This window comes from Ornithorhynchus anatinus, chromosome 2 (assembly GCF_004115215.2).
Source record: "Ornithorhynchus anatinus isolate Pmale09 chromosome 2, mOrnAna1.pri.v4, whole genome shotgun sequence".
In the NCBI taxonomy this organism is placed as follows: Eukaryota; Metazoa; Chordata; class Mammalia; order Monotremata; family Ornithorhynchidae; genus Ornithorhynchus; species Ornithorhynchus anatinus.
This window is the reverse complement of record NC_041729.1, coordinates 25197255-25225201: the sequence shown is the minus strand read 5'-3', so window position 1 is coordinate 25225201 and position 27947 is coordinate 25197255. Positions and strand designations below refer to the sequence as shown.

The 27947-nt window shown below is 49.3% G+C and overlaps 1 protein-coding gene across 1 annotated transcript in view; it reads left to right on the top strand.

The window, feature by feature from the left end:
* The first annotated feature begins 1641 nt into the window (after window positions 1-1641).
* LOC100079295 (GRB2 related adaptor protein) overlaps window positions 1642-27947 on the top strand; it is a 104785-nt gene continuing 78479 nt past the window's right edge. The window contains exons 1-2 of the mRNA XM_029058338.2: window positions 1642-1906; window positions 16712-16809. Coding sequence (XP_028914171.1) covers window positions 1829-1906; window positions 16712-16809 — 176 coding nt within the window. The 5' untranslated portion in view covers window positions 1642-1828. The remainder of the gene's footprint in view (window positions 1907-16711; window positions 16810-27947) is intronic.

Sequence of the window (27947 nt, the reverse complement as noted above, 5' to 3'; positions counted from 1 at the left end):
CTGGCTGGAGTCGATCACATCTGTCCATGGAAGGAAGGCCCCCCCTAGGCTGGCCTATCGGGCGTCCTAAAGCGATGTACTTTTGGAAGGGATATGGTCTCTGTGGGACTCAAGAAGCTCTGGCTCAGTGAAGCCAGGGCAGGGAAGGGCGTGCTGGCTGCCATTTTCTCCCCAGTCACTTCCCTGGCTATGGTATCGGTGAACACAGGAGGAGGTGGGAGGTATCAAGGGAGTGGGAGATCTGCTAACAGACACACAAAGTCATAATCCTCAGGAAACCAGGCTGCCTTAGTCTCAAAGACTGCCATTTGGCCTTCCTTGTCTGCCTGAGACATCAATCAATCAATCAATCAATTGATTTTATTGAACCCTTACTGTGTGCAGAGCACTGTATTAAGTGCTTGGGAGACTACAATATAACAGAGTTGGAAGACATGTCCCTTGCCCACTTGAGTTTATTGTCCTAGAGGGGGGGAACAAGTATTAATATAAATAAATAAGCTATGGCTATTTACATAAGCGCTGGGGGGCTGGGGGCAGGGTGAATAAAGGGAGCAATTCAGAGTGATGCAGAAGAGAGTGGGAGAAAAGGAAATGAGGGTTTAGTCAGCGAAGACCTCTTGGAGAAGATGTGCCCGCAATAAGGCTTTGAAGTGGGGGAGAATAATTGTCTGTCAGACATGAAGAGGAAGGGCGTTCCAGGCCAGGGGCATGACGTGGACGAGAGGTCCGTGGTGAGATAGATGAGATCCAGGTATGATGAATGACATGAATGAAAAAGAGTCAGGAGGGGTCCCATCCTAAATAAATACTTTTTATGGTACTTATTTAGCACTTACTGTGTATCAAGCACTATTCTAAGTGCTGTAAATTTCTTATATTAATGTCTGTCCCCTCCTCTAGACTGTAAGCTCATTGTGGGCAGGGAATTTATCTGCTTATTCTCTTGCATTATATTCTCCCAAGCACTTTAGAACAGTGCTCTGAACATAGCAAGTGCTCAATAAATACCACTGATTGATTGATGGGGGTAGATTCAGGGTTAATCAGGCCAGACAAAGATCCTGCCTCAAACGGGACTCACCATCTAAGTAGGAGGGAGAACAGGTATTGAATCCCCATTTTGCAATTTAGGAAACTGAGGCACAGAGAAGTTCAGTGACCTACCCAAGGTCACACACAGGCAAGTGGCAGACCCGGGATTAGAACCCTGTTCCTCTGGCTCCCAGGCCTGTGCTTTATCCTCTAGGCCACGCTGGCGTGAGGAGACCTGACAGGGCGAGATCCATGTGTCCTCCCACTTTACTCCCCATTCCAGGGGAAAACTCTATGGAAAAACCTTTTTCCCGGTCAAGAGGCCGGCCTCCTGTAATCTCCACAGCCTCAGAGGCCAGGATTGGGTGGGGCTCTGGCCCTCAATCACCACAGAATATCCAGCCCGATGACATGATAGTGGCTTCCTGCTATGCGCTCTCATAAGCAGCAGTTTTGCTCTCGACTTAAAAAAAAAAAATCCTGACATTCACCTTCAACTGAGGAAACAGGAAGCCCGTGTCTCGCTGCACCAAAGGCAGACTCTCTGGGCCGTCCCAGCCACAGTGGTGGGGCGAGGGGAGCCGGGAGGGGGGTCACCGCAGGAGGGACGCAGGGCCCCGGCAGTGGAGGGGCAGGGTGTGAGCGCGGCAACTGGACCTACGGCTGCCAGGGACTGACCGCCTCAGGCTGAGGGTGGCGGGGGAGGAGTCGTGTCCCAGCCTTTTCCTCAGCACTTGAGCGGCTGCGACCCGGGGGGATTAAAGTCAGAGAAAAGAGCGGTCGCCTGCACAGGATGGAGTCCGTCGCCCTGTACAGCTTCCAGGCCACGGAGAACGACGAGCTGGGCTTCACCAAGGGGGACACTCTGAAGGTACCTGGGATACAAAATGGCCGGTCGGGCTGGGGGGCTGACCGTTGGGACTGATCACCTGCGGGATCCTCCTGGGGTGGTGTATGGAGGCCTGCAGTTGGACATGGAAGACTGGGTTTTTATTTAGCGTGTCTGAAGGTTTCCAGAAAGTGACGGACCCGGTTTTGGGAGGATGTCCAAAGAATGAGGGACGGAGATGAGCTTGACGGAGAAGCTACAGAGCCCCTGCGCTGGCTCTGAGCTGGAGAAAGTGTGGGGCGAGGGTGCGGTAGTCCGGGGAGAGGGGATTGATGCAATCGCTCATTCTAGTTCTCCCATCTAAACGTTGCCTAATACATTTTCTGAGAGAAAGTTCCCATCTTCGAAATGAATCATAGGAACGTCACCTAGCCACAGTCCCTGGGAGGGAGAAGAGATAAAAATACTTGGAAAGAGCGCAGGCCTGGGAGTCAGAAGAGCTGGATTCTAATTCTGGCTCCGCTACTCTGCTGTGAGATCTTGGGCAAGTCACTTAACATCTCTGGGCCTCGGTTCCCTCATCAGCAAAATGGGGATTCAAAATCTGTTCTCCTTCCTACTTAGACTGTGAGCCCCATGAGGGACGTGAAGATCTCGTATCCGCCCCAGCACTTAGTACAGCACTTGGTGCATAGTAAGGTGCTTTACGAATACCACAACTATTATAAGATCCATTTTGCAGATGGGGAAAGAGTGGTCCGAGGGCTAATGCGCCAGGACCCTTCTCGGGGTTAGAGCTTGGAGGCCCCTCCTCCGTTCACACAATTGCACTGACGGAAACAACCGAACGGGTTTTCTCGTCCTGTCGCTCCTCCTGCCAGTCAGGAGGCCTCCCTTTGGCCTATTTTGCCAATGTTCCAATTCAAGGCGTTCCCTCATTTTCTTGGAGAAGGAAAGCAAGAGCAAGCAATAATGGAAAATTCCCCAGAGAGCCCCGCCACATTTTCATTCACCTACTTTCACCTCCTCTCTCTCGAGGGTCCTTCTAAACAGCTCTTCCACCATTTCGCGCTGGCCTGGTTAAATATTTAGGGGTTGGACCAATGCCCTCCTCAGAGAATCAAAGCTTTCTAGGCCTTGAGACCGTCAGTTGGCCTAGCCAACAGGACTGTATTCCCTATGTCTGACCAGGCTTCCCTTCTGGAAACATTTTAGCAGCTCTCCCATGGAGTCTTTCAAGCCCCGGAGCCTGGAAAGGATGCTGATTGCCTCCAGAGGGCCTGAATTCAGGACTTCATGAGGCTTTACAGAGGCAGCTGGAGAGACTGTGACCTCTGACCTCTGACCTCTGGGTCCAAAGACCTCTCCCCTTGGTGCCTGAAGAGTCATTTGCATTTGGGCCGCCAACGCATGATGGCATGTGAGCTTACTGTGGGCAGAGCGATATTCTAAACACTTGGCGGAAAACAATAGGTGGAGGAGACGTAATCCCTGACCACAAGAAGCTTCGATCGCACAGAGGGGCGGGAGCTGCGGGGACAGACGCGAAACAGATTACATATGGGCGGAAGAAAGTGCTCAAATGGGGAATCGTGTCAGTAGATAGTTACGAAAGTGTAAACCCCCCGAAAGCGCCCTGTTGCTTCCTGCCGGGAGTTTCTTTCTGACAGCAAACACCCACGTCCCCTCCCTCTGAACCTCCGGAGTGCTTCCCCGTTCGGCATCACCTGACGATCCCCTTGCCGGAGAGCCGGATGATGCTCCTCCAGAGGTCTAGGAGAGGGACCGGTGTGATCGGAACCCTCCAGACCTTTGTAGAAGTGCCAGGACTTGAGCTCTGTAAGCTCACTGTGGGCACAGAATGTGTCTGTTATACTGTATTCTTCCAAGCGCTTAGTACAGGGCCATGCATTTATTCCTCTATTGTGCACTGTATTTATTGTGGAAGTGCACAATAAATAGGATTGACTGACTGAAGACAGAGAGAGGGTCAAGTGTCGGGGGGAATCCAGGGAAGAACAAGGCCTGCCAGGTCAATGTTCCAGTTGACCTTGAGAGAGCTCTGCTTCTCCATTCGCCATGTTTCTGTAGTAACTGGTAGAGTTCCAACGGGGAAATGAGGAGAGGAAAGCCTAAGAAATCATTTCAACTCTTGGTAGTAACAGGTTTCTAGACCAGGGTTAGAATTTAGACAGTTGGTGGATTTTAATTCCCCTCACGACTCCCCCCATTTTCAAGCAGCGTTGGCCTGAAACCACCCCAGACATTTCATTCCAGATGAGAATGTTTCCTACTTGTAAAGCTTTCTAGAGAGTGGAATTTCACACCATCCCCTGGCAAGGATGCAGCCCTGTTTGGGGAAAATGGCTGTTTTCCTTTTTCTTTTTTTTTAATGGCATTTGTTAAGTGGTCGCTAGGTCGCTAGGTATCAAGCACTGTGCCAAGTGCTGGGGTAGATATAAACTAATCCAGATGGACACAATCCATGTCCCACATGGGGCTCACGGTTTTAGTCCCCATTTTACAGATGAGGTCCCTGAGGCCCAGAGAAGTGAAGCAACCTGCTCAAGGTCACACAGCAGACAAGTGGCGGAGCCGGGATTAGAACCCAGGTCCTTCTGATTCTCAGGTCTGGGCTCTATCCACTAGGCCATGCTCCTTCTCTGTTCTGTTCCTTAAGATGACCGGGCTGGCTGACAATGAAGCTATCGGTCAGAGACAACGAGGAGGCCAGAGCAGGCTGGCCGTTGGACGGCGGCCGACTCCGGTGGAAGAAGGGAAAAGAGGGGAATAGGCAGCCGTGATCCCCAGTACCTTGGGAGGGGCCTGTGAGAAGAAGAGGCAGAGCCGACGATGGAGGCCAAAGCCTAGACCCCAGCCTGCTTCGCCCTCTCCCCCGCTTGGCTCGCCTCCAGTTCTCTTCTGCCTACTTATCCTCACCCCTCTCACACTCCACCTCACCCATGCTTTGTTCCACTCAAGCTAGCCCACTCACTGTGCCTCCTTCTCATCTCTCACCGCCTACTTGTTGCTCACGCTTTGCCCTTCTGCCTGAAACTCCCTCCCCCTTCACATCCGGCAGACCGCGATTCTACCCAATTTCGAAGCGCTGCTAAAATCACGTCTCTTCTTCCAGAACACCTTCCTTGGTAAATTGCTTATTTCCCCACCCTATTTTCCCCCACTATTGCCAGGCCCGTATTTGCGAGTCACTTAAGAACTTGGATACGCACCCCCACTCCGTGGCATTTACGTTTGTATCTTTATACTCCATTGTTTCCCAATATCTGCACTTAATTTACTTCAGTGTCTCTCTCCCCGACTAGCTCTGTAAATTTCATGAGGATAGGGATTATGCCTATTAAATTTTCGGTACTTTCCCAAGTGTTCGGCACAGTGTTCTGCCCAGAATAAGGTTTCAATCAATACCGCTGATAGATTGACTGAAAAGGCCTTCCTGTGCCATGGAATCTAATGATAATAATTGCGTTTTTTGTTAAAGCCTTACCAAGTGCTAAGCACTGTTTTAAGTACTTGGGTAGACAAGATCATCATCTTGGGAGTCAAAAGGACTCTAATCCTGACTCTGCCACTTATCTGCTGTGTGGCCTCGAGTAAGTCACTTAACCTCTCTGTGCCTCAGTTACCTCAGCTGTAAAATGGGTTTAAGATTGTGAGCCCCATGTGGGGCTTGTTTCCACCCCAGCGCTTAGAACAGTGTCTGGCACATAATAAGTGCTCAACAAATGCCACAGTTATTATTATTATCAGGTCCCATAACAGACTCACAGTCTTATTAGGAGGGGGAATAGGCATGGAATCCCATTTTTACAGATGAGGGAACTGAGGTACCGAGAAGTTCAGCGACTTGCCCCAAGGTCACACAGCAGACAAGTGGCAGAGCTGGGATTAGAACTCACGTCCTCTGACTCTCAAATCCGTGCTCTTGCCACTAAAAAATGATGGCATTTGTTAAGCGCGTACTATGTGAAAAGCACTGTTCTAAGCGCTGGGAAGGGTACAAGGTGATCAGGTTTTCCCATGTGGGGCTCACAGTATTAATCCCCATTTTACAGTTGAGTGAACTGAGGCACAGAGAAGTGAAGTGACTTGCCCAAAATCACACAGCTGGCAAGCGGCGGAGCCGGGATTTGAACCCATGACCTCTGCCTCCCCAGCCCGTCCTCTTGCCACTAGGCCACGCTGCTTCTCTATTACTAGTTCTCTGGTAATAATAGTAGAAATAGTGGTATTTACTGAGCATCTGCTGAACCCAGAACACTGGTCTAAGCTTAGAGGTGGTAATGGGTATTTACTGAGCACCTACTGAGAGCAGAGTAGTGTATTGAGCTGTGTGATGTACTGATGGAAATGGCATTTATTGAGCACCTGCTGAGAACAGAACATTGTATTAAGCTTTTGGATGGTAATGCCGGAAATGGTATTTATTGAGCACTTACTGAGTCCAGAGCATCGTACTATTCTCTTGGATGTCAGTGGCAAAATGGTACTTAGTGAGCACTCACTGGGCACAGTGATAGGTCGTACTGAAGCACAAGATACTTTTCCTGCTCCCAAGCAGCTTACACTCTAAAGGGGAGACAGACAGGCCAAGTGTTTATGAATCGTGGGAACAGGAGGAAGACCGAGGAACAGAAAGGGATTGAACAAACACACCAGAAAGAACTATCGGAGGAAATCAGAGTCAGTCACGGAGTGTCCAACCGACTATTCACTTGTCCACAGAGGCCGAACGTGGCAATCAGATGTAAGCTCCTTGTGGACAGGGAGCTTGTCTACCGACCCTCTCGGTGATTAGTACAGTTCTCTGTACCCGGTAAGGACTCAATAAATACTACTGATTAAACTGGACGGCAGAGTGCTAGGCGAGGATTGGGATTAGTACAGTGCTTTCACACAGCAAGAACACAATAAATACAATTGAATGAATGAATGCTGCGACTTGGGGAGTTGGAGGTAATCGGGGAAGCTTCAAGAAATGGGGTCTGGGAACACCCAGCAGCAGATCAAGGGGAGGGGAGGGAGTTCTGTGGTGGTCCTTGGGGGCTGGGCGGAGTGGTGCAGCCTTCTAGGTTACCCTGATGTTGGGAGTCCCTCCCTTTCTAAAGCTGCCCTCCCGGTGTCCCCTCTTCTCCTGGGGTTCCCTGGTTAGTAGACAAGGGCGAAGGCCTCTAGAACCTCATTTTCCCGCCAGAATTGCCAGAGGGTCCTGGGTTGGAAATTCCCCCTCCAACAAAAGCCAGAAAAAAACCGAGTTCCCTTCTCTTGAGGCAGGGGTCTCCTGACTGAGCAGCTGCTTAACGTTTATTTCCTCCCTGGAATCTGCCCCGGGCAGCTGAGCACTCTGAGGGCCTCCCGCCTGGATGGCATCACTCCACCCAACCAGAGAGCCCCAGCGACCCGTTTTGGGCCTGGCAAGGGCTGCTTCCAGGACCCCGCCTGTCCACCATCTGTCTGGCAGGGTTCAGGTCTGCACTACCACTTCATCACATCGGCCTCCAGCCTCTTCGCGCCCTTAGGTCCAAAGCAGAGTGAGGGGTAGGAAAGGGGAAGAGTTGAGGATGAAGGATCCTCAGGGCACAGCTCCCTTGGGCACCTCCCCGGGAGTGTCGCTGAGAGGGTCGGGGCTGGGGCCTCCATTCTTGTCAGGGTCTCCGCTTCAGAGATTCAGTTGCCCTGAGGCAGAGAAAATTTTAGAGGCCCCTCTCTTTCACCTGCCATCATTACCTTAGGCTGCAGGCGTGACCATCAGTCAGTCAGTAAATCGTATTTAATGAGCGCTTACTGTGTGCAGAGCACTGTACTAAGGTCTTGGGAGAGTAATCCCGGCTCTGCCACCTATCAGCTGTGTGACTTTGGGCAAGTCCCTTGACTTCTCTGTGCCTCAGTTACCTCATCTGTAAAATGGGAATTGAGACTGTGAGCCCCACATGGGACAACCTGATTACCCTATATCTACCCCAGCACTTAGAACAGTGTTTAACACATAGTAAGCACTTAACAGATATCATTGTTATTATTATTATTATTAATACAACAATAGACAGACACATTCCTTCCCCACAATGAACTTACAGTCTAGAGGTGGAGACATATATAAATAATTTACAGATAGATGCTGTGGGGCTGGGATGCTATAAACCATAAGTGCTTCCCTGAAGGACCCACTGACCTCCCCCTACTTGCTCTGATGCAGTTTTCAACTCAGGCGGATGGAGGTCGGGCTTTTTCAAATTTTCACCCCCATTTCTGAATGGTGTGTTCAGAGGCAGATGCCCCTCTGGCTGGGCGTCGAAAGTCGGCCCCGATTCTCACAGCTCCCACGGCTTCTTCTCCAGCTCCCCAACCCCACCTCTCTATTCCTGGGCTTGTTCCAGTCTGCTCTAGTGGGAGACCGGGTCCCCCGCCAAGATAGATCCCCCTACCAGGCCCCCGTGCCCCTCCCTGCTGGTTTGGGGTGAAGAGTGTAGCCTGGTTTTCTCCCCCAGCCTCCTGGTCCACACCCAACTCCTGTCACAGGATCAGCTCTCAGGCACTTGCTCCCTAGAAGAAACCCTTCTAATGCACAGGATCTTGCAACAACGTTCTATGACTTCTTCATCATCATCATCATCATCATCATCAGTAGTATTCATTGAGCGCTTACCGTGTGCAGATCACTGTACTAAGCCCTTAGGAGAGTACGATGCAACAGAGTTGTAGATATGTTCCCCTCCTACAACGAGCTTATAGTCTAGAGGGGGGAGACAGGCATTAATATAAATAAGTAATTTATAATATATGTTACATAAGTGCTGTGGGGCTGAGGGTGGGGTGAATCTCAAATGCCCAGTGGTCACATATCCAAGTTCAGAGATGACGCAGAAGGGAGAGGGAATAGGGAAAAAGTGGGCTTAATCGGGGAAGGCCTTTTGGAGGAGAAATGGCCTTATGGAGATGTGATCAACTGGGGTTTGCTGCAAGACAGGAATGGGGGGACGCAGAGGTAAATTATTCCAACCCAGGGCTAAGAGTCTGAAGCTCTGAGGAGAATAGACAAATGAGGGCCAAGATAGGCTCATCTTTCATCCTCACCCTCCCCAGCTAGCAGAGGTCTCTGCGCCTTGGCGATTTCTGCACCATCTCCATCCCTCTGGCTTCTACTGGGGCCTTCCTCCCAGCGGAGGCAGCTCCTCGGAAAGAAAATTCCCTTGACCTTAGCTGGAATGGGAGTCTGACGGTGACCCCGAGAGCCACCAGGTTGATGCCCCGAACCCCTACCCATCCCCTCACTCGCTTTTTTGGGCCTGGGACCCAGACCTCTCGGCACGCTGGAAATTGGACCTTGGCCCCGGCTTGCCCCCGCCCAGGCCCCACCGGTGCAGCCCGGTCAGCTTCGCTCCCTGACAGATTTTCCTGGCGGCCTCGGCCCAGTGGTGGGTTAACCGCTTTCACGGAAAACAATGAGATTCCCTGCCAGAACCCAAGCGACTCAGATTCGGGCATGCCAGGATGGAAAGTAGAGCTTAGAAACAGGATTGCAAACCCACCTGGAATCAGGGAGGAAACAAAGAGGATATTTATTTGGTTTAAACTAGGTTAAAAGCCAATTTGGAGTCTGTTCATCTCTAATTAGAGTAAAACATCCTTTCATCCCTGCCTGTTGCAGCACCACATGAAACAGGATTTCTGTGCGCGGTGGCCAGACAGACTGGACCTGGCCTTGCCTCTCTGAGGGCACTGAAAGGCTTGCTTTATTATTATTACTATTGTTATTACTACTATTATTGCAAATAGTAATATAATAATAATTATAGTATTTGTTAAGTGCTTACTATCTGCCAGGCACTGTTCTAAGGGTTAGGGTAGATGCTAGTTAACTGGGTTGGGCACACTCCCCATCCCACATAGTTTTAATCTCCATTTTACAGATGAGGGGACTGAGGACAGAGAAGTTAAGTGACTTGCCCAAAATCACACAGCAGACAAGTGACAGAGGAGGCATTAGAACACAGGTCCTTACTATTATTATTATTATTCTTGTTGTTATTATTATCATTATTATTATTACCCAGCCAGATTCAGAGACGATTCCTGGGGATTCCTACTGGGCCCACTTACTGAGTCCTGGCCAGGGGGGCTGAGCTGAACAAACAGAAAGGACTAGAGGTGTTCCTTCTCATCTCTCCCCCGACAAGCCCTTCCCCGCCACCCCGCCTCCTGCTTCCAGGCCTTGGTCCCCGCCTCCCAGCTGTGTCACCTTAGGCTGGGGACTTCACATCACCTTTCCAGGTGTTTAATCTCTTGCCACTTTTCTTCTTCGCTCCTCTCTGGGAAGCGGCACAGAGCAGCTGGGGACAGGGAGTTGGCCTAGACCCAGGAGGCTGCAGATCTAATCCTCGGCTGGCACCTGGAGACCTGTATGGCCTAGAGAAAGTCAGGGGTCTTTTTAGCCTCAATTTCTTTGATCTGTAAAATGGAGGGTGGGGGATGAAGAAGGAAGCGCTTACCCAGGGAATTTGGGAAGTGTTGAAAGGGTGGAAGAAGTAGTGGAGCTGGGATCACAATGGTGAGCTTGATTGCAAGCTCCTCGAGGGTAGGGATTGTGTCTACTGATTGTATTGTACTCTCCCAGCTGCTTAGTGCTTTGCACAGAGTAAGCCCTTAGTGAAAACTACTAAAAGTCCTTGAGGACAGGGATCATATCTACCAACTCTTGTAATCTCCGAGGTGCTTAAAACAGTGCTCTGCATCATCATCAGTGGTATTGAGCACTTATTCTGTGCAGAGCATTGTACTGAGTGCTTGGGAGAAGATAATCCTGCACTAAGTGCTTAATAAATATCACTGATTGGTTAATATTAAATGATTGAGCTGCTGAGTTCAGTGATTCATTCATTCAATCCTATCTGTTGAGCACTTACTCTGTGCAGAGCACTGTAGTGAGTGCTTGGGAGAGTAAAATGCAACAATAAACAGACACAATCCCTGCCCACAACGAGCATACAATCTAGAGTGATGATCTTGGGGTTGTTGGAGCCTTAGGGAAAAAGTCATTTAGAGATTCTCAGAGGTTTTATCTTGATGCCCTCTAAATAAATCAGTCATTTTCCATTTCACTTTGCCCTACCCATGAAGTTGAAAAAGCACAAAAATGTTCAGAAGTTGGGAAGAAAGAGTATTTGCCAGTGACTTGTTCCTAAAGAGAAGACCTCCAACCTGATTCCCACATGCCCTCCCCGAGGGTCATTACTACAAGCCCTATCTCGTCCCCTCTGGAGAAACGCAGCCATCTTTTGCAAAGCAACACACGGACACATGCACAAACATACTCACACCTACCCCAGACTAGACACCACAGTTTGATGTTTCCAGTTAGGTTGAAATCATTCACAAACTGGATTCAGAGATAGTCCCGCTGGCCCGATACCATACTCCAGAAGGTCCTACTTCCTACAATTACACCCAACAAGACATTGGCCCAGGACTTCATTGCTGGGGGGAGAGTTTTGCTCCTCGGCATGACTTCCTGGACTTCATGCTGAACTGTGGGGGGGAGCAGTAAGAAAACGCAAAGATATCTGTGTGTGACCTCCTGAGCTGAGTCTTCTTTGAAACTCCACAGACTCCTCAGTATGACTTCTCTTGAGAGACAAGGGATAGCATGGATATTGAAATCCACCAACATTCCCCTCCAAATTATATGCCTGTTGGGTTGGTTCATCCTTCCTCACCTCGCCAAACTTTTCACCAGGGCCAACAATTAGTGAGTAACTCAGCCCCAACTGAAGTTTCACCTTTTCTTCATTTCCCCTACTCCCTCTTCCTTCTCCATTGTCCTTGCCCTTTGATTTAATAGTAACTGTGGCATTTGTTAAAGGCTTACTATGTGCCAGGCACAGAATTAAGTTTTGGGTGGATACAAGCAAATCAAGTTGGACACAGTCCCTTGTCCCACGTGGGGCTCACAGTCTCGATCCCCGTTTTACAGATGAAGAACCTGAGGCACAGAGAAGTGAAGTGACTCGCCCAAGGTCACCCAGCAGATACTTGGGGGAGCAGGGATTAGAACCCATGGTCTTCGGACTCCCAGGTTCTATCTACTATGCCCTTTATGCACCTTTATGCACCCCACCCGCAGCCCCACTGCACTTATGTCCATACCTGGATTTTATTTTAATGTCTCCCCCCTCTAGACTGTAACCTCCTTGTGGACAGGAAACATGTCTACCAACTCTGTTCCATTGTACACTCTCCCAAGAGCTAAGTGTTCAGTGAATATGACTGATCGATCAATTGACTGATTGATTCTTCCGGGGGAGGCACTAATGAGCATTCCAACGACCAAATGTCCATGCCGACAAGGAGAAGCCAAGGGCCTGGATGATCCTCAAGCTTGGCGATCAGCGCCTGAACAATCAGTGAATGAATGAATGGTATTTAATGAGCACTTACTATATGCAGAGCACTGTGCTAAGCACTTGGGAGAGTACAGTGCAACTGATTTAGCAGACATGTTCCCTACCCATAACGAGCTTGCAGTCTAGGGGGAGTTGGACATTCATGTGAATGAATAATTTATAACGTGTAATTTAAACATATGTACATAAGTGCTGTGGGGGTGGGGCAAATAGCAAATTGGGGTAGAATAGCAAATACCCAAAGTCATAGTTCCAAATGCATAGATGATGCAGAAGGGAGAGAGAGCCAGGGAAACGAGGGCTTAATCAAGGAAGCGTTACCATCCTTCCTGTCTCACAAGCCTGTAACTTTGGCATTATCCTTGACTCCTCTCTCTCTTTCAACCCACATATTCAATTTAACACTAAATCCTGCAGGTTCAACCTCCACAACATATCTTAAATCTGTCCTTTCTTCTCCATCCAAACTTCTTCCACGTTAATCCAAGCACTTATCCTCTCCCGCCTTATTTACTGTATCAGCCTCCTTGCTGACCTCCCTGCCTCCTGTCTCTCCCTACTCCAGTCCATACTTCACTCTGCTGCCCAGATCATTTTTCTACAAAAACCTTTGGTCCGTATTTCCCCACTCCACAAGAACCTCCAGTGGTTGCCCATATACCTTAAGTCACTTAACTTCTCTGTGCCTCAGTTACCTCATCTGTAAAATGGGGATTAACTGTGAGCCTCACGTGGGATGACCTGATTACCCTGTATCTCCCCCAGCGCTTAGAACAGTGCTCTGCACATAGTAAGCGCTTAACAAATACAAATATTCTTATTATTATTACTTCAACGTTGGCTTGAAGGCACTCAATCACCTTGACCCCTCCTACCTCACCTGGCTACTCTAATACAACCTAGCCCCCATAGTTTGTTCCTCTAATGCGAACCTATTCAGTGTACCTTGATCTCATCTATCTGACTGCCAACCTCTCGCTCAAGTCCTGCCTCTGACCTGAAGCGACCTCACTCTTCACATCCGACAAACAATCACACTCTCCACCGTCAAAACCTTATTGCAGGCACATCTCCTCCAAGATGACTTCCCTAAGCTCCCCACTTCCTCTTCTCCATCGCCCCGATTTGCTCCCTTTATTCATCACTCCCCCTCCATCCCCACAGCACTTTCGTACACATCCATAATTCATTTATATTAATGTCTGTCCCCCCTTCTAGACAGTAAGCTTGTTATGGGCAGGAAATGTGTCTGTTGTATTGTTATATTGTATTCTCCCATGTGCTTAGTACAGTGCTCTGCACCCAGTAAGCTGTCAATAAATACGATTGATTAATTGGAAGGCCTTTTGGAGGTCTTGATAAGGTTTTGAAGGTGGAGAGAGTGGTGGTCTGGCATATACGAACGGGGAGGGAGTTCCAGGACAGTGGGGAGGATGTGGGAAAGGGGTCAGCGGGGAGATAGACAAGATTGGGCCCAGTGAGTAAACGGGGACTAGAGGAGCGATGTGTGCGGGCTGAGCTGTAATAGGAGATCACTGAGGTGAGGTAGGTTGGGGAGAGCTGATTGAGTGCCTTAAGAGTGATGGCATGGAGTTTCTGTTGGATGTGGAGGTGGCCAGCCCCACATATCTGTAATTTCTTTACTTATGCTTTGATGTCTCTCTCTCCCTCTAGACTGTAAGCTTGTTATGGGCAGGGAATGTGTCCGGTTATTAGTACGGTGTACTCTCCCACGTGCTTAGCACAGTGCTGTGCACACAGTAAGTGCTCAGTAGATACAACTGGATGAACAGTGGGCAGCCATTAGTACTTAAGGAGTGGGGGAGACGTGGAGAGTCTACTGAACGAGACAAACATAAAGACCACCCAAAATGCATCCATGCCCACACGTGCAAACTCTCCCCCACACAGAAGCAGGTAGTGGGGCCTTCTCACACACACACATTCCTTGTGCATAAACACACTGACCCAGTGAGGTTATTTTCACCAAGTGTTCGAACGCTAATTTTAGCTGCTCTGCTCCGGTGCCTCTCACAACAGCGGCAGCCTCTTCCCCAACACAAACTGAATCGTTTCAGTTCCTATTTGCACAGCTGTGCCAACCACATGGGCCCGAGCGTAGGAGCAGTGGAAAATCATGTCTCTGAGTAAACGGGGCATCACCCCTCCGGCTCACGGGGTTATTCCTCTAGCGGTCTCGCCTGCTCGCACATGTCCTCGGTACAACGTGCCAGGCGCTGGGTCGGATGCAAGCAAATCGGGCCGGACGCAGATCCGTTTCCACATGGGGCTCACAGTCTTTATCCCCATTTTACAGGTGAGGTAACTGAGGCCCAGAGCAGGAAAGTGACTTGCCCAAGGGCACAGAGCAGACAGGTGACAGACCTGGCCGGGATTAGAACCCGGGCCTTCTGACTCCTAGGCCCGGGATCTAACCACTAATCCAAATCTGGGGACAGGCTCTATCTAAGGCGTGGGAACCGTGGATGAGAAAATATAGGGACATTTTCTCTGGCCCTCAGGTAATTCCTTTTCTGGCACCGAGGAAGTCAGTACCTCTTGTCCTCTATATGTCCTTGGACACGTCAGTTCACTTCTCTGTGCCTCACTTCCCTCATCTGTAAAATGGGGATTAAGACTGTGAGCTCCACGTGGTGCTAATCTAAACTGATTAGCTTGTAGCTACTCCAACTCTTAGTGCAGTGCCTGACACATAGTAAGCGCTTAAAAAATACCATTAAACAAAAATCCCTATGTCCTTAGCAGAGATGAGGGTCTAGGGCTTCCTCAATGCTTTTGGCTTAGTACTCTAGGCTGGACAGCTGGACCTGGGAATCCATTAAACATCTATGTGTGTGAGCACGGGTGCTCATGCCCACCTGGGACTCTCCCTCACACCCACCTCCCTTCAGCGCTCAAGCAGCTCGGGGGAGTCAAAGACCCCTTGCAGAAATGATCGTTTTAGACTCCATCTGCAGCCCAAGCTTTTACTTCCTGGAAACGGGTCCCTGGCATTTTCCTATTGCCCCCGTCTGTCTGTGTGTCAGTTCACTGGGCAGCAGCTAGACCCGAAAGAGTCACAACCACCTGCTCTTCGCCTTGACCGATGGGGGTCACTTTTACTGAGAGAATTCCCCGCCCCCGGAGTTTAGGATAGACACAAAACCGACCCTTATGCCGTTTGTCCTGCAGAGGGGACGAAGAAGGGTGCAAACACAGGCAGAAATTGCACAAGGGGCATGTGAGGTAGCCTTCAAACACATAAGCACTACCACATTAATCCAATCTCTTATTCTCTTCCTTCTTGATTACCGTATCAACCTCCTTGCCGACTTCTCCGCCTCCTGTCTCCCCCCATTCCAGTCCATACTTCGTCCTGCCGCCCAGATCATTTTTCTACACAAACATTCAGGTGATGTTTTCCCCACTCCTCCAAACCTCCAGTGGTTGCCCATCCACCTCCACATCAAACAGTAACTCTTTACTGTCGGCTTTAAAGCACTCGATCACCTTGCTGCCTCCTATCTCACCTCGTTGCTTTCCTACTACAACCCAGCCCACACGCTTTTCTCCCCTAGTTTAATGTGCTCATTTTATCTCGATACCATCTATCTCACCGCTGACCTCTCGCTCACATCCTGCCTCTGGCCTGGAACACCCTCCCCGCTTCGTATCAGACGATCGCTCGCCGCACCTTCGAAACCTTATTGAAGACACATCTCCTCTGAGAGGTCTTCTCCAACTAGGCCCTCGTTTCCTCTTCTCCCTTCTTTGTTGCTTTGCACTTGAATCAGCACCCTTTATTCACACCTCCCTCAGCCCCACAACTTCTGCGGAACAGCACGGTGTAGTGGATAGAGCACGGGCCTGAGAGTCACAAGGTCGTAGGTTCTAATTCTAGCTCTGCCTTTTGTGTGCTGTGTGACCTTGGGCCAATCACTTCACTTCTCTGGGCCTCACTTTCCAACTCTGTAAAATTTGCTTGTATCCAGCCCAGCGCTTAGCACAGTGCCTGGCACATAGGAAGCACTTAACAAATAACATCATAATTATTATTATTATAAATCCATAATTTATTTATATTTATGTCAGTCTCTCCCTTTAGATGCATTGTGGGCAGGGAATGTGTCTGCCAACTCTGTTTTAATGTACTCTCCCAAGCCCTTAGTAATAGGGTTCAGCACAGCGTCAGCACTCAACAAATATAACCAATTGATTGATCGACAAGTAACATTAGTATCTGCACCCAGAAAGGACTGTGGACAGGTTTTATAGGGCTCACCAGGGAACACTCATAGGGGTGGTGTTTTTAGTTTAAACTCAAAACTCTTACTTTAAGCCGCAAATGATGCCTCTTCCACCAGCAGGCCGGTGGGAACCTGATGAACATTTTCTGATGAACATTTTCTCTGTCCTCTCCTCTCAGATCCTGAACATGGAAGATGACCAGAACTGGTACAAAGCCGAGCTGCGTGGCGCTGAAGGGTTCATCCCAAAGAATTACATCCGGGTCAAGCCTCACCCGTAAGTACTAGGCCGGGTTCGTGGGGAACAGCTTGCCCAAGGCACGGCAACCTTCCGAAACAGACACTAAGGTGCAGAGAAGTGAGGTCACGTGTCTGAGGCGGAGAAGTCAGTCGGTAGAAGTAGAGTCCTGAGCACGGCCCCCCGTCCCCAACCCCTAAACCACTCCAGGCCCTGCTCTAGACATTCGATCCCACTCTGACGTGGTCTTGTCTTGTTCAACATTTGGCATATCTACCTATCCCAGGAGCCCTTTTTATATGACCCGGAACTCTAAGGCCCCTCGACCCATCTCAGGCGCCGACTAACCATACGCCTCTTCTCCCCCCGCCTCAACTCCATGCCTCAGTGTCCCCATGGGTAATTCCAGGGAGAGGTCCTCTCCTCCCCCAGCCCTACCGGGATGTATTTGACTTTGGAAAGAAGGAAGGTGCCAGGGAAAACAGAGGAAAGATAGATTTCGGACATCCAGGGTCACACTTTGCTGAAAAAACAAGAGTCTTTCGGCCCTTTAATTAAAATACTTACGTCTCCTCCTCTCCACTGCCCCCTCATATTGGACAGACAACACCCCGGGTTCTGAAATACCAGGGTCTCCCTGCTGACCACTAGTTAATAATAATGTTGGTATTTGTTAAGCGCTTACTATGTGCCGAGCACTGTTCTAAGCGCTGGGGTAGACACAGGGGAATCAGGTTGTCCCACGTGGGGCTCACAGTCTTAATCCCCATTTTACAGATGAGGGAACTGAGGCACAGAGAAGTTAAGTGACTTGCCCAAAGTCACACAGCAGACAAGTGGCCGAGCCGGGATTCGAACCCATGAACTCTGACTCCAAAGCCCGTGCTCTTTCCACTGAGCCATGCTGCTTCTCTAGTTCCTTGTGAGCGGAGATCGTGTTCACCAAGTAAGTACTGGCAAGTACTTACTTCAGTGTCCTGCACACACTAAGTGCTTCATAAAGGAATGAATCTGTTTATTGTTATAGTGCACTCTCCCAAGTGCTTAGGACAGCACTTTGCACAATGTAAGCTCTCAGTAAATATGAGTGAATGAATAAATACCATTGATGGATTGATTGATTAATTAACCATCAGGAACCTTGGTTGTTCAGTGAGTGAATAGAAAACAAGTTACCCATAGTCCAAAAGGACTCAGTAGTCACCCAAACCAGTTCTCTGCATTCAGATCAGTTCTAGAAAAAGAGACTCCAAACTTCCCGTTGTTTGACCAGAATCCAGAAATAACCAATTAGCTGACATCTGGCTATTTCCGTCCTCAGGTAGAGAGAGGAAAAGGGGAAGGAGGGGAAGACTTAAGTGTCCTTTGCTCGGGGAATCCCCATAGAGTTATCATTCCAGACATCTAAGCTCTTTATGGGCAGAGAACGTGTCTGCTAATTCTGCTGGACTCTCCCAAGTGCTTGATGCAGTGCTCTGCACAGAGTAAGCTCTCAATAAATTCAATTGGTTGGTTGATCGATCTACATCTACATTGGGAACTGGGAGTGCTCCAGCAGGAAACCAAGACAGACGCAGTCGCCCCCCAAACAAAGTCTCCCTGAGGGTCTCGGACCCAGCTGTCAGACAAAGCCCCACCAAATCGCAGGGAGAGAAACACCAGACGGTGACTTCTTGGTTTACGGCCCGGTCTGTGAGGCAACCCACCTTCCCAGTCTCCCTCCCTCCCTCCCTCCATCCCCTGCGTCATCTCATAGCTCTTCCTAATAATGTAGAGTGATCACCCTAATGTCTCACCCCAATCTCCCATGCTCCCTCCTAAGACGCCTGGGAGAAGCTGTCGCCCTCACCGTCCTAACCTGGCACAGGGTCACCTCGGGGGGACTTGACCCTCAGGCAAGTGCCTCTCTTTCCAGCTGCCTGAGACAGACAGCAGCCCCCTTACCACAATACCCTGAGAGGAAACGCTTCGGAAACTCTTAAAAAGACTGAAAGCTGCCCCATTTCTGTTCAAAGTGCTCAGCCTCTCCAGGGAACATCTGTTCTTTTGATGAACCCAGCCCAAAGCTACACACTGAGGGGGCTGTGGGCCCGTCAACAGGAAGACGACCAGTCTTCTATTTAAGACCTCCTTACTCTGCAAAGGACCCTAAGCACCATAGGCTCCAGAATATCTGTAATTTGTTTATTCATATCTGTAGTTTATTCATTTATATTAATTGTATGCCTTCCCATCTAGACTGTAAACTCATTGTGAGCAGGGAATGTGTCTGTTCTATTGTTACCTTGTACTGTCCCACGAGCTTAGTAGAGTGCTCTGCACACAGTAAGCTCTCAGTAAATATGACTGACTGACTGAATGACAGAATCGTCCAGCGGGTGGAACCTCAGTCAATCACTAGTACTGACTCGGTGTTTACTGTGTGCTGGACACTGTACTAAACGCTTGGGAGAGTACACTTTAACAGCATTAGTAGACATGTTTCCTTCCCACAGGAGCTTGGTCTAGAAATCTTAAGAGCTTTTCTGGTCCTTGTCCCTGCTTCTGGGACCGGGCACTATTTCTTGTAGAACTGAGGAGGGCAAAGGCTGACTGAGGGCAGGTGGAGGGGAGAGAAGTCTGTGGCAGTGGTTGTGAGGGGAGGTGAAGACTAATTATGGTACGTGTTAAACGCTTATTATGTGCACTGTTCTAAGCGCTACAGTAGATACAAGTTAATCAGGTTGGACACAGTCCCTGAACCACATGGGGCTCACACTCTTAATCCCCATTTTACAGATGAGGGGACTGAGGCCCAGAGAAGTGAAGTGGCTTGCCCTAGGTCACACAAAAATCGTGTGGCAGAGCCAGGATTAGGTTGCAGGCGATGGGCCACGGGGCTGAACCACCGGCCGGTCCAGTCCTGGCCACGTCATCCCTGGGAGAGAGCCAAGACAATCAATCCATCAGTGGTATTTACTGAGCGCTTACTGGGTGCAGAGCATTCTACTAAGCGCTTTGGAGGGTACAATATAAGAGAGTTGGTAGACACATTCCCAGCCCACCACTAGATTACAGAAGAAGAGGGGACAGACATTAATATAAATAAATTATTGGCACGTGGTGAATAAAGGGAACACAGGATGACGCAGAAAAGGAAGTGAAGGCTTAATCAGGGAAGACCTCTTGAAGGAGATGTGCCTTCAGTAAGGCTTTAAAGATAGAGAGAGTAATTGTCTGTTATGAAGAGAGAGGGCATTTCGGTCCAGAGGCAGGAGGGGGATGAAAGTTTGGTGGTGAGATAGATGAGCTCGAGGTACAGTGAGTAGGTTGGCAGTAGACAAGACAAGACCCTTAATCCCCATAGACTGGCAAGAATAGGTGACCTAAAAGAGCCAGTGTCCACAAACTGCCAGAAGCTCAGTCCCGGGCCTGGGCCAAAGTCAGTTGCCGTGTCCTGTCTTTGTGGTTTTCCTTCATGACTTCTCCCAGAACATTAGATTATCCATTTCACTGATGAGTAAGACTTCAATCAGTCAATAAATTGTATTTATTGAGTGCTTACTATGCACAGAGCACTATATTAAGCATTTGGGAGGATACATTATAATAGAATTAACAGACACATTCCCTGTCCATAACGAGCTCAGAGTCTACAGAGTCCCCTCTCTCTCCATCCCTTCCACAGAAGCAGTGTGGCTCAGTGGAAAGAGCACGGGCCTTGGAGTCAGAGGTCATGAGTTCGAATCCCAGCTCTGCCACTTGTCAGCTGTGTGACTGTGGGCCAGTCACTTCACTTCTCTGTGCCTCAGTTACCTCATCTGCAACATGGGGGTTAAGACTGTGAGCCCCACGTGGGACAACCTGATTCCCCTGTGTCTACCCCAGCGCTTAGAACAGTGCTCTGCACATAGTAAGTGCTTAACAAATACCAACATTATCATTATTAACTGTTTTTTCCTTATTCCTGTTAACTAGAGAGAAGCAGCATGGCCCAGTGGATAGAGCAGGGATCTGGGAAGCAGAAGGACCTGTGTTCTAATCCGGCTCCGCCACCTGTTGCTATCTAACCTTGGGCAAGTCAGTTCACTTTTCTGTGGTTCATTTCCCTCTTCTGTAAAATGGGAAATGACTGTGAACCCCATGTGAGACAGGGACTGGTGTCCAACACCCAGTGCTTAGAGCACTGCCTGGCACATAGTAAGCCCTCAACAATTACCACAATTATTATTATTATTCAAATTCAGGCCTCTACCCCCTGGACACCGGCCTTCCCAACCTCTCCTCCTCTTAACTTGTGCGTATTCTTGGTCAGTCTTGCCGCTCTCCTTCCCTCAGCCTTGGCGCCCAGCTGGAATGGTGCGCATTTCAGGAGGTGGAGCACGCAGCAGCCAGCTTGAAATCACACCCGGTTTCAGGGCCACGACCTGAAAAATCAGCACCCTTTCCCATGCTCTAAAAATAACTTCAGGGGAAATTCAGCCAAGCTCATGACTCAAAAATAGACTCTGAAACTCAATGACTTTGGAGGGAGCAATTGCGAAGGAGGATGAGACCTACTCCAGTCCAGCAGACCAAATTGCCCTGACAAGAGACCTCTGGGCAGAGTTTTCAGGGGAGGGGACTTCTAGAAAATGGCAGACAGAGAATGCAAATCATGCAGTGCATGACCAATCTGAAGTTTAAAAGTGTGTCCCTTTCATTTTACTCCAATTTACATCGATTATGCTTATTTTATTTGAGCCAAGGTGGCCTAAATTTATTTTATAATCTCATGTCATGCTATGCAAACTCACTATGCCTTTCTGGTGCTTCCAACACTCTCGTTTTCTTATGTGACACCAAACCCATGTCTTAGAAATAATAATAATAATAGCAACAATAAGTGTTAGTATAATAATAATAGAATTCGAGAAGTGCTTACTACATATACTTAAGCTTTAGGGTAGAGACAAGGTAATCGTATTGGACCAATACTGTTCCATATGGGGCTCACAGTTTAAGTGGGAGGAAGAATAAGTGTTTGATTCCCCATTTCAACAGATGAGGAAAGTGAGGCACAGATAAATCAAGGACTTGGCACACCAGGCAAATATCAGAGTTGGGAAATGAGAACCAGGTCCTCTAACTGCCAGGTCTGTGCTCTTTCCTTTGGTTCAAGCTGTTTTCTCAAATAGAGTCCAAGTCATGTTGTGTTTAAATAGTTTAGTGTCCAGGCCAGAAATGGAGCAGAGGACAAAAAATACAGAGCGGGGAGCAAGGGGAATTTGAGACCCTGCTCTGTCTCGCGGTCTAGACTGTAAGCTCGCTGTGGGCCAGGGAACAGGTCTGACAACTCCGTTAAATTGTACTCTCCCACCTGCTTAGTACGGTGCTCTGCCCGTTGTAAAGCGCTCAATAAATACCGTTGATGAGGGAGGAGGATGAAGTTGAAGGGTGGGGTGGGTTTACCCTGGAGCAACGGGGAAAAATAGTCGCTATGGGCAGCTGTGTCTTTATTTTCATTCTCTACAATTGGGAGGTGCAAGAGAGATGTTAGAGAAAACCTCTGGGGTAATAATAATAATGTTGGTATTTGTTAAGCGCTTACTATGTGCACGCATTGTTCTAAGCGCTGGGGTAGACCAGGGAATCAGGTTGTCCCACGTGGGGCTCCCAGTCTTTCATCCTTTTACAGTGAGGTAACTGAGGCACAGAGAAGTGAAGTGACGCCAGTCACACAGCTGACAAGTGGCAGAGCGAGATGCGAACCCACGACTCTGACTCAAAGCCATGCTCTTTCCACTGAGCCATGCAAGCTTTTTTGGTTCTTTTGAGGGCATGCAATTTTACTTTAAAGTCTACTACTTGCCCCTGGGACTGATGCCACCTTCAAAGAAGCAGTGTGGCCTTATGGTTAGTGCATGGGCCTGGATTAAGAAGTACCTGGGTTTTAATCCGGTCCGCCACTCTCTGCTGTGTGACCACGGGCAAGCCACTTCACTTCTCTGGGCTCGGTTCCCTCATCGGTAAAATGGGGGCCAAGACCGTGAGCCGCACGTGGGACAGGACTGTGTCCAACCTGATTAGCTTGTATCTACCCCAGCGCTTACTACAGTGTCTGGCACATAGGAAGTGCTTAACAAATACCATAAAAAAAGGGAATTGAAATGGGTGGGTTGGAAGGTGGGTGCTCGGTAGTTGGCTGGGAAGCTCCTCTATGCTTCGCAACATTCCCCTGCCTTGGGACAGCAGCTCGGGGAAGACCTGCTGACATCTTCAATACGGCAAACTTAAAGTTCATTTCTTACCTCGTAAACCATTTCTTCCTACTTGTCCCCCTCGGCACCGTCATCACTAGTTGTCTTCAGCATTCAATAAATGCTGCTGTGGCCAATCCGATGCTGGTTCCAGAGGTCCAGTGCCTTGGGTGAGGATGCTCTGTGTTAGTGCTGACTCTTTGTCTTCCATTTCCTGCCCTCTGCCTTGCAGGGGTTTTCTTTTCTTTTCTTTTTTAAATTGCCTTTCTTAACCCTTAGGATCAGGCACGGCACTTAGCAGCAAAATAGATTCAAGTGAATCAAATTGGGCACAACCAACATCCCACATGGGGCTCATAGACTGAATCTCCATTTTACGGATGTGGTAACTGAGCCAGAGAAGTGAAGTGACTTGCCCGAGGTCTCATAGCAGAAAAGTGGTGGAACCGGGAACTAGGCCCATGCTCTTTCCATTAGGTCACGCTCCTGCTGCATGTTACGTTTTATAAATCTCATTATTAATGATTGTTTCCCAAGAGGATCACAGTGTAGAAATCACATCATCTGATCTCCTCTCAGGGGGAGTTACGCATTACAGTGGATTAAATCGTAACAAGCAAAATGTCACATCTGATGCCACTGGTAGAATGAGAGACGTGAAGTGGATGGACAAATGGGCACAGCTGTAATGGTTTCCAGGGAAATTCTAGCTAGCACTTAGGATCGGAGGGTGAAAAATGTCAATCCCTCTACACTCGTTCCGTGTAATAAATTGTTAGGTCCTAGTACATGCTCTTAATAGTAATAATTCTGGTATTTGTTAAGCACTTACTATGTTTCAGGCATCTGGTGGATATAAGCAAATCAGGTTGAACAGAGTCCCTGCCCTACACGGGGCTCTAGTCTTAATCCCCATTATACAGATGAGGTAATTGAGGCAGAGAGAAGTTAAGTGACTTTCCCAAGGTCCCACAGTAGATAAGTGCAGAGCCGGATTAGAACCAGGTCCTTCTGACTTCCAGGCCCATGTCTAGCACTAGGCCACACCTTGAGAGGGCCTCCGCCTTGGCCTCCTTGAGTGAGCAGCTGCCGGCTGGCGTGGTCCCCGCCGTGAGGGCGCCAGCCTCGGCCTCCCCATTTCACTGGTTTGGAGCTGCCTCTAAGGTGGAGAATACTACGTAGGTGCTCCCACTGACCAGGAGGGCTGGTTTTATCGTTCCTCGCTGGATCCTCAGGGTCTGAAGGAGCTATCCTAGAATGCTTGGCTGAACAGTGGAGGGATTCGAAGCCACTGGATTGTATCAATCGTGTCTGGCTCCCATCGCTCTCCATTCGCCTTTAAACCCAGGGCAACCATCTGAACCCCAATAACTACCTAGACGTTAAGCTCGTCGTGCGCAGGGGTGTCTACCAATTCTATGATATCGTACTCTCCCTATCTTAGTACAGAGCTCTGCACCAGCGAGCGCTCAGTAATAACGTTGGTATTTGTTAAGCGCTTACTGTGCAGAGCACTGTTCTAAGCGCTGGGTAGGTACAGGTAATCAGGTTGTCCACGGGAGGCTCACAGTCTTCATCCCCATTTTCCAGATGAGGTAACTGAGGCCAGAGAAGTGAAGTGACTCGCCCGCAGTCACACAGCTGACAAGCGGCCGAGACGGGATCCAACCCATGACCTCTGACTCCAAGCCCGGGCTCCTTCCACTGAGTCACGCTGCTTCTCTGCTCGTTAAATGTGACTGATCGATTTGAACTCCACCGAGCTGCCCTCCACCCTTCAGTGCAGTCATTCTAGCCTCCCCAGAGTTGGGCTAGTCCAGAGGCCACTAGTTCATTCATTCGATAGTATTTATTGACGCTTACTATGTGCAGAGCACTGTACTAAGCGCACTAGTGGAAAGAAGACAGGCCAGGGGGCCTGAGGAGCCTCCTCGGCGTTTGAACTGGGTAGGGGTGGTCTGTGAGGGGCCCAAAAATAAACGGCCAGAACCACCTTCCAGTCACCAGCTGCCCCTGTCCGAATGAAAAAAGTCTAATCAAGTGTTGAGGTGGATAGGACTCAGCCCTGGAAGTCAGAAGAACTGGGTTCTAATCCCGGCCTGCCACTTGTCTGCTTTTGACTTTGAGCAAGTCACTTAACTTCTCTGTGCCTCAGTTACTCATCTGTATGATGGGGATTAAGACTGGAGTCCATGTGGGACAAGACTTGTCCAACTTGATTTGTTTGTCTCCATCTCAGTGCTTAGTGCACTGCCTGACACATAGTGTTTACCAAATACTACAATTATTATTATGATGATTACTTGGACTTTGTTTGCTCCTCCCTGGGCAGGTGGTATGCAGGAAGAATTTCCAGGCAGCTGGCTGAAGAGGTCCTGCTTGAAGCGAAATACCTGGGAGCCTTCTTGATCCGAGAAGCGAGAGCTCTCAGGGGAATTGTCTCCGTGAAGTAAGCCATGATGCCCGTTCCTCGTTCCCGTGTCTCGAAGTCATTTGTCTGACTCTAGCTGTCCAGCGGAGTCGTCGTTCATTAGACACGGGCTTGGTGTTTAGAGTCTGGGTTCTAATCCTGACTCCACCACTCGTCAGCTGTGTGACTTGGCAGGCACTTAATTCTCTGTGCTCAGTTACCTCATCTGTAAATGGGATGAAACCGAGAGCCACGTGGGACATCCTGATGACTTTGTATCTACCTCAGCGTTTAGAACAGTGCTTGGCACATAGTAAGAGCTAAACAAATACCAACTTACTATTAGAGAGTGGAGAACGGTCACAGCACTATATTTGTCCGTGGCTTTTTCGATTGCTTTCTAGAGAATGGCTAAAATAACATCACTGAGTGCAAATTGATCTGGTAGATGGAAGGGATCAATTCACTTGAAGGATGAACGATGGTGGAATTTCTTAGGTCTCTGCAGGTGGGGACACACCTGGAGTCGGAACCGGTTGGGGCTTGGATTGTGGCAGGGAACGTGTCTTTAATTGTATTCTCTCAAGCACTCAGTCCAGTGTTCTGCACACAGTAGAAGCTCAAAGATACAACTGACTGACTGGAAGCGGGGCGGATGTCACAGGCATCCCCATCCCGATCTTCCTCTGGGTCGGGACTCCTGATAGTGAGAGAGCATTGCTCAGGGTGGAGGGAGCCAGGAGGCAGGACGGAAATTCGATCTAGGAGGAGAGGCTCAAGGTCTCCTCCTGCCCCATTCCTGAATGGAGCCCTGGTGCGGACCCCCGAGCTGGGGCCGCCCGGGAGGCTGGAGATGGCAAGGGGTCTTTCAGCACAAGCCCGGACCATATACTTGGGCCTGGGCTCTGACGGGGGAGGCTGATCCGGAGGTCGCGCGGACTACCCGGCCGGGCCGCTTGCCCAGCGGTTTGCTCCCTGCCATATGGCCACTGGGGTCCCGACCCTTCCGGCTGGCTGGCGGGGAAGGGGACGGGCCTTCAGAACGGCTTCCCCAAGGCAAGGAGCCATTCTGCAGCTCCGTGGATGTTATTCTGGCCCCTTGGAGGCCAGGTTGTTTAGCTTTGGTGATCAGAATTAGGATTACGCCATTTATGAAGTGTTTACTCTGTGTTTGGCACTGAGAGATACTGGATTATGAGATCAGGAGGTGCTAAGAGGTAGGGTAAACAGGAACCTAAAGGGCCGCTGCAAAACTATAGGCAGGTGTCCGGTGCAGTTTGAGGTGATCTGTGTGAGGCAAACCAGTGCTGCTTTGGGATTCTTCCATCCACCGTATCTCGGTGCGGACAGAAGCGCCTTGTTTACCATCTGGTGAAGGGGGATCTGTAAATCGGTCTTTGGTTGTATGGTTTTCAGATTGTCCGAATCTGTTTGTCTCTGACTTGCGAATCGGGGCTCTTGGCCGTGAGGGTGGGAGCCCGAGGCCCGTCTCTAATGGGTTCAGGGCCCGTTCGGTTGACAGCCGTCGCCTGAAGGTGCAGGGACTTCTGGACTCCTCCTCGGCAGTGGCTCGGGACCCGGGCCTGGAAAGCTGAGGCAGCCTGACGGGCAGGGAGGCGGAGTGCTGCGGTTCTGCTTCCTGGGGCGGGCTCCGGGGTGTGAACAGTGCTTAGCTTCTCCAGAAACTTTAACCGCATCTCCATGTGCTTCCGCCAAAAGCTGATTCGACGGGCTGGCCTGGATTTGCCTTTACACTAGGGGGCAAAGATGGGTATTTCACTAGAAAAATACTCTCAGAAAATCTATTGTTCCAAGCCAACTTGTCAAAGACTACCAGCGAAACCCAGGCAGCTCTCAGGTCATGGTCATCTGGTGCCGCTCTAAGAGGACATAGGAAGTAGTTTCCGCAAACTAGCACATTCCCCTTCAAAGCCCTACGAGAGCTCACCTCCTCAGGAGGCTTCCCAGACTGAGCCCCTTTCCTCTGCTCCTCCTCCTCCCATCGCCCCGATCCTCCCGCGCTCTGCCCCTCGCCACGGTCTGTATTATATTATATATATTATATATATATAATTATATATGTACATATTTATTATTCTATTTATTTTATTAATGTGTGTATTAATCTATAATTCTATTTTTATTGATGCCACTGATGTCTGTCTATTGTTTGTCGTCTCCCCTTCTAGACTGCTTTCCGTTGTTGGTAGGGATTATCTCTATCGTTGCCGAATTCTACCTTCCATGCGCTAGGACAGGGCTACACATAAAACAGTAGCGCTATAAATACGCTGATGGATTGATGAATGAATGAAAGCAGAGCACTATTAAAGGACTTGCTGGTTCTCTTTTTGATGTAATTTGTTCACGCTATTATGTGGCAGGCACGTACTATGTGCATGGGGTTGATACAACCTGATGGGGTAGGACACGGTCATGTCCCATTGGGGTAGAGGTTATTCATTTTAGAGATGAGGACTGAGGTACAGAGAATAAAGTGACTTGTCCGGTCACGCAGCAGACAAGTGGGAGCGGGATTGAGAACCAGG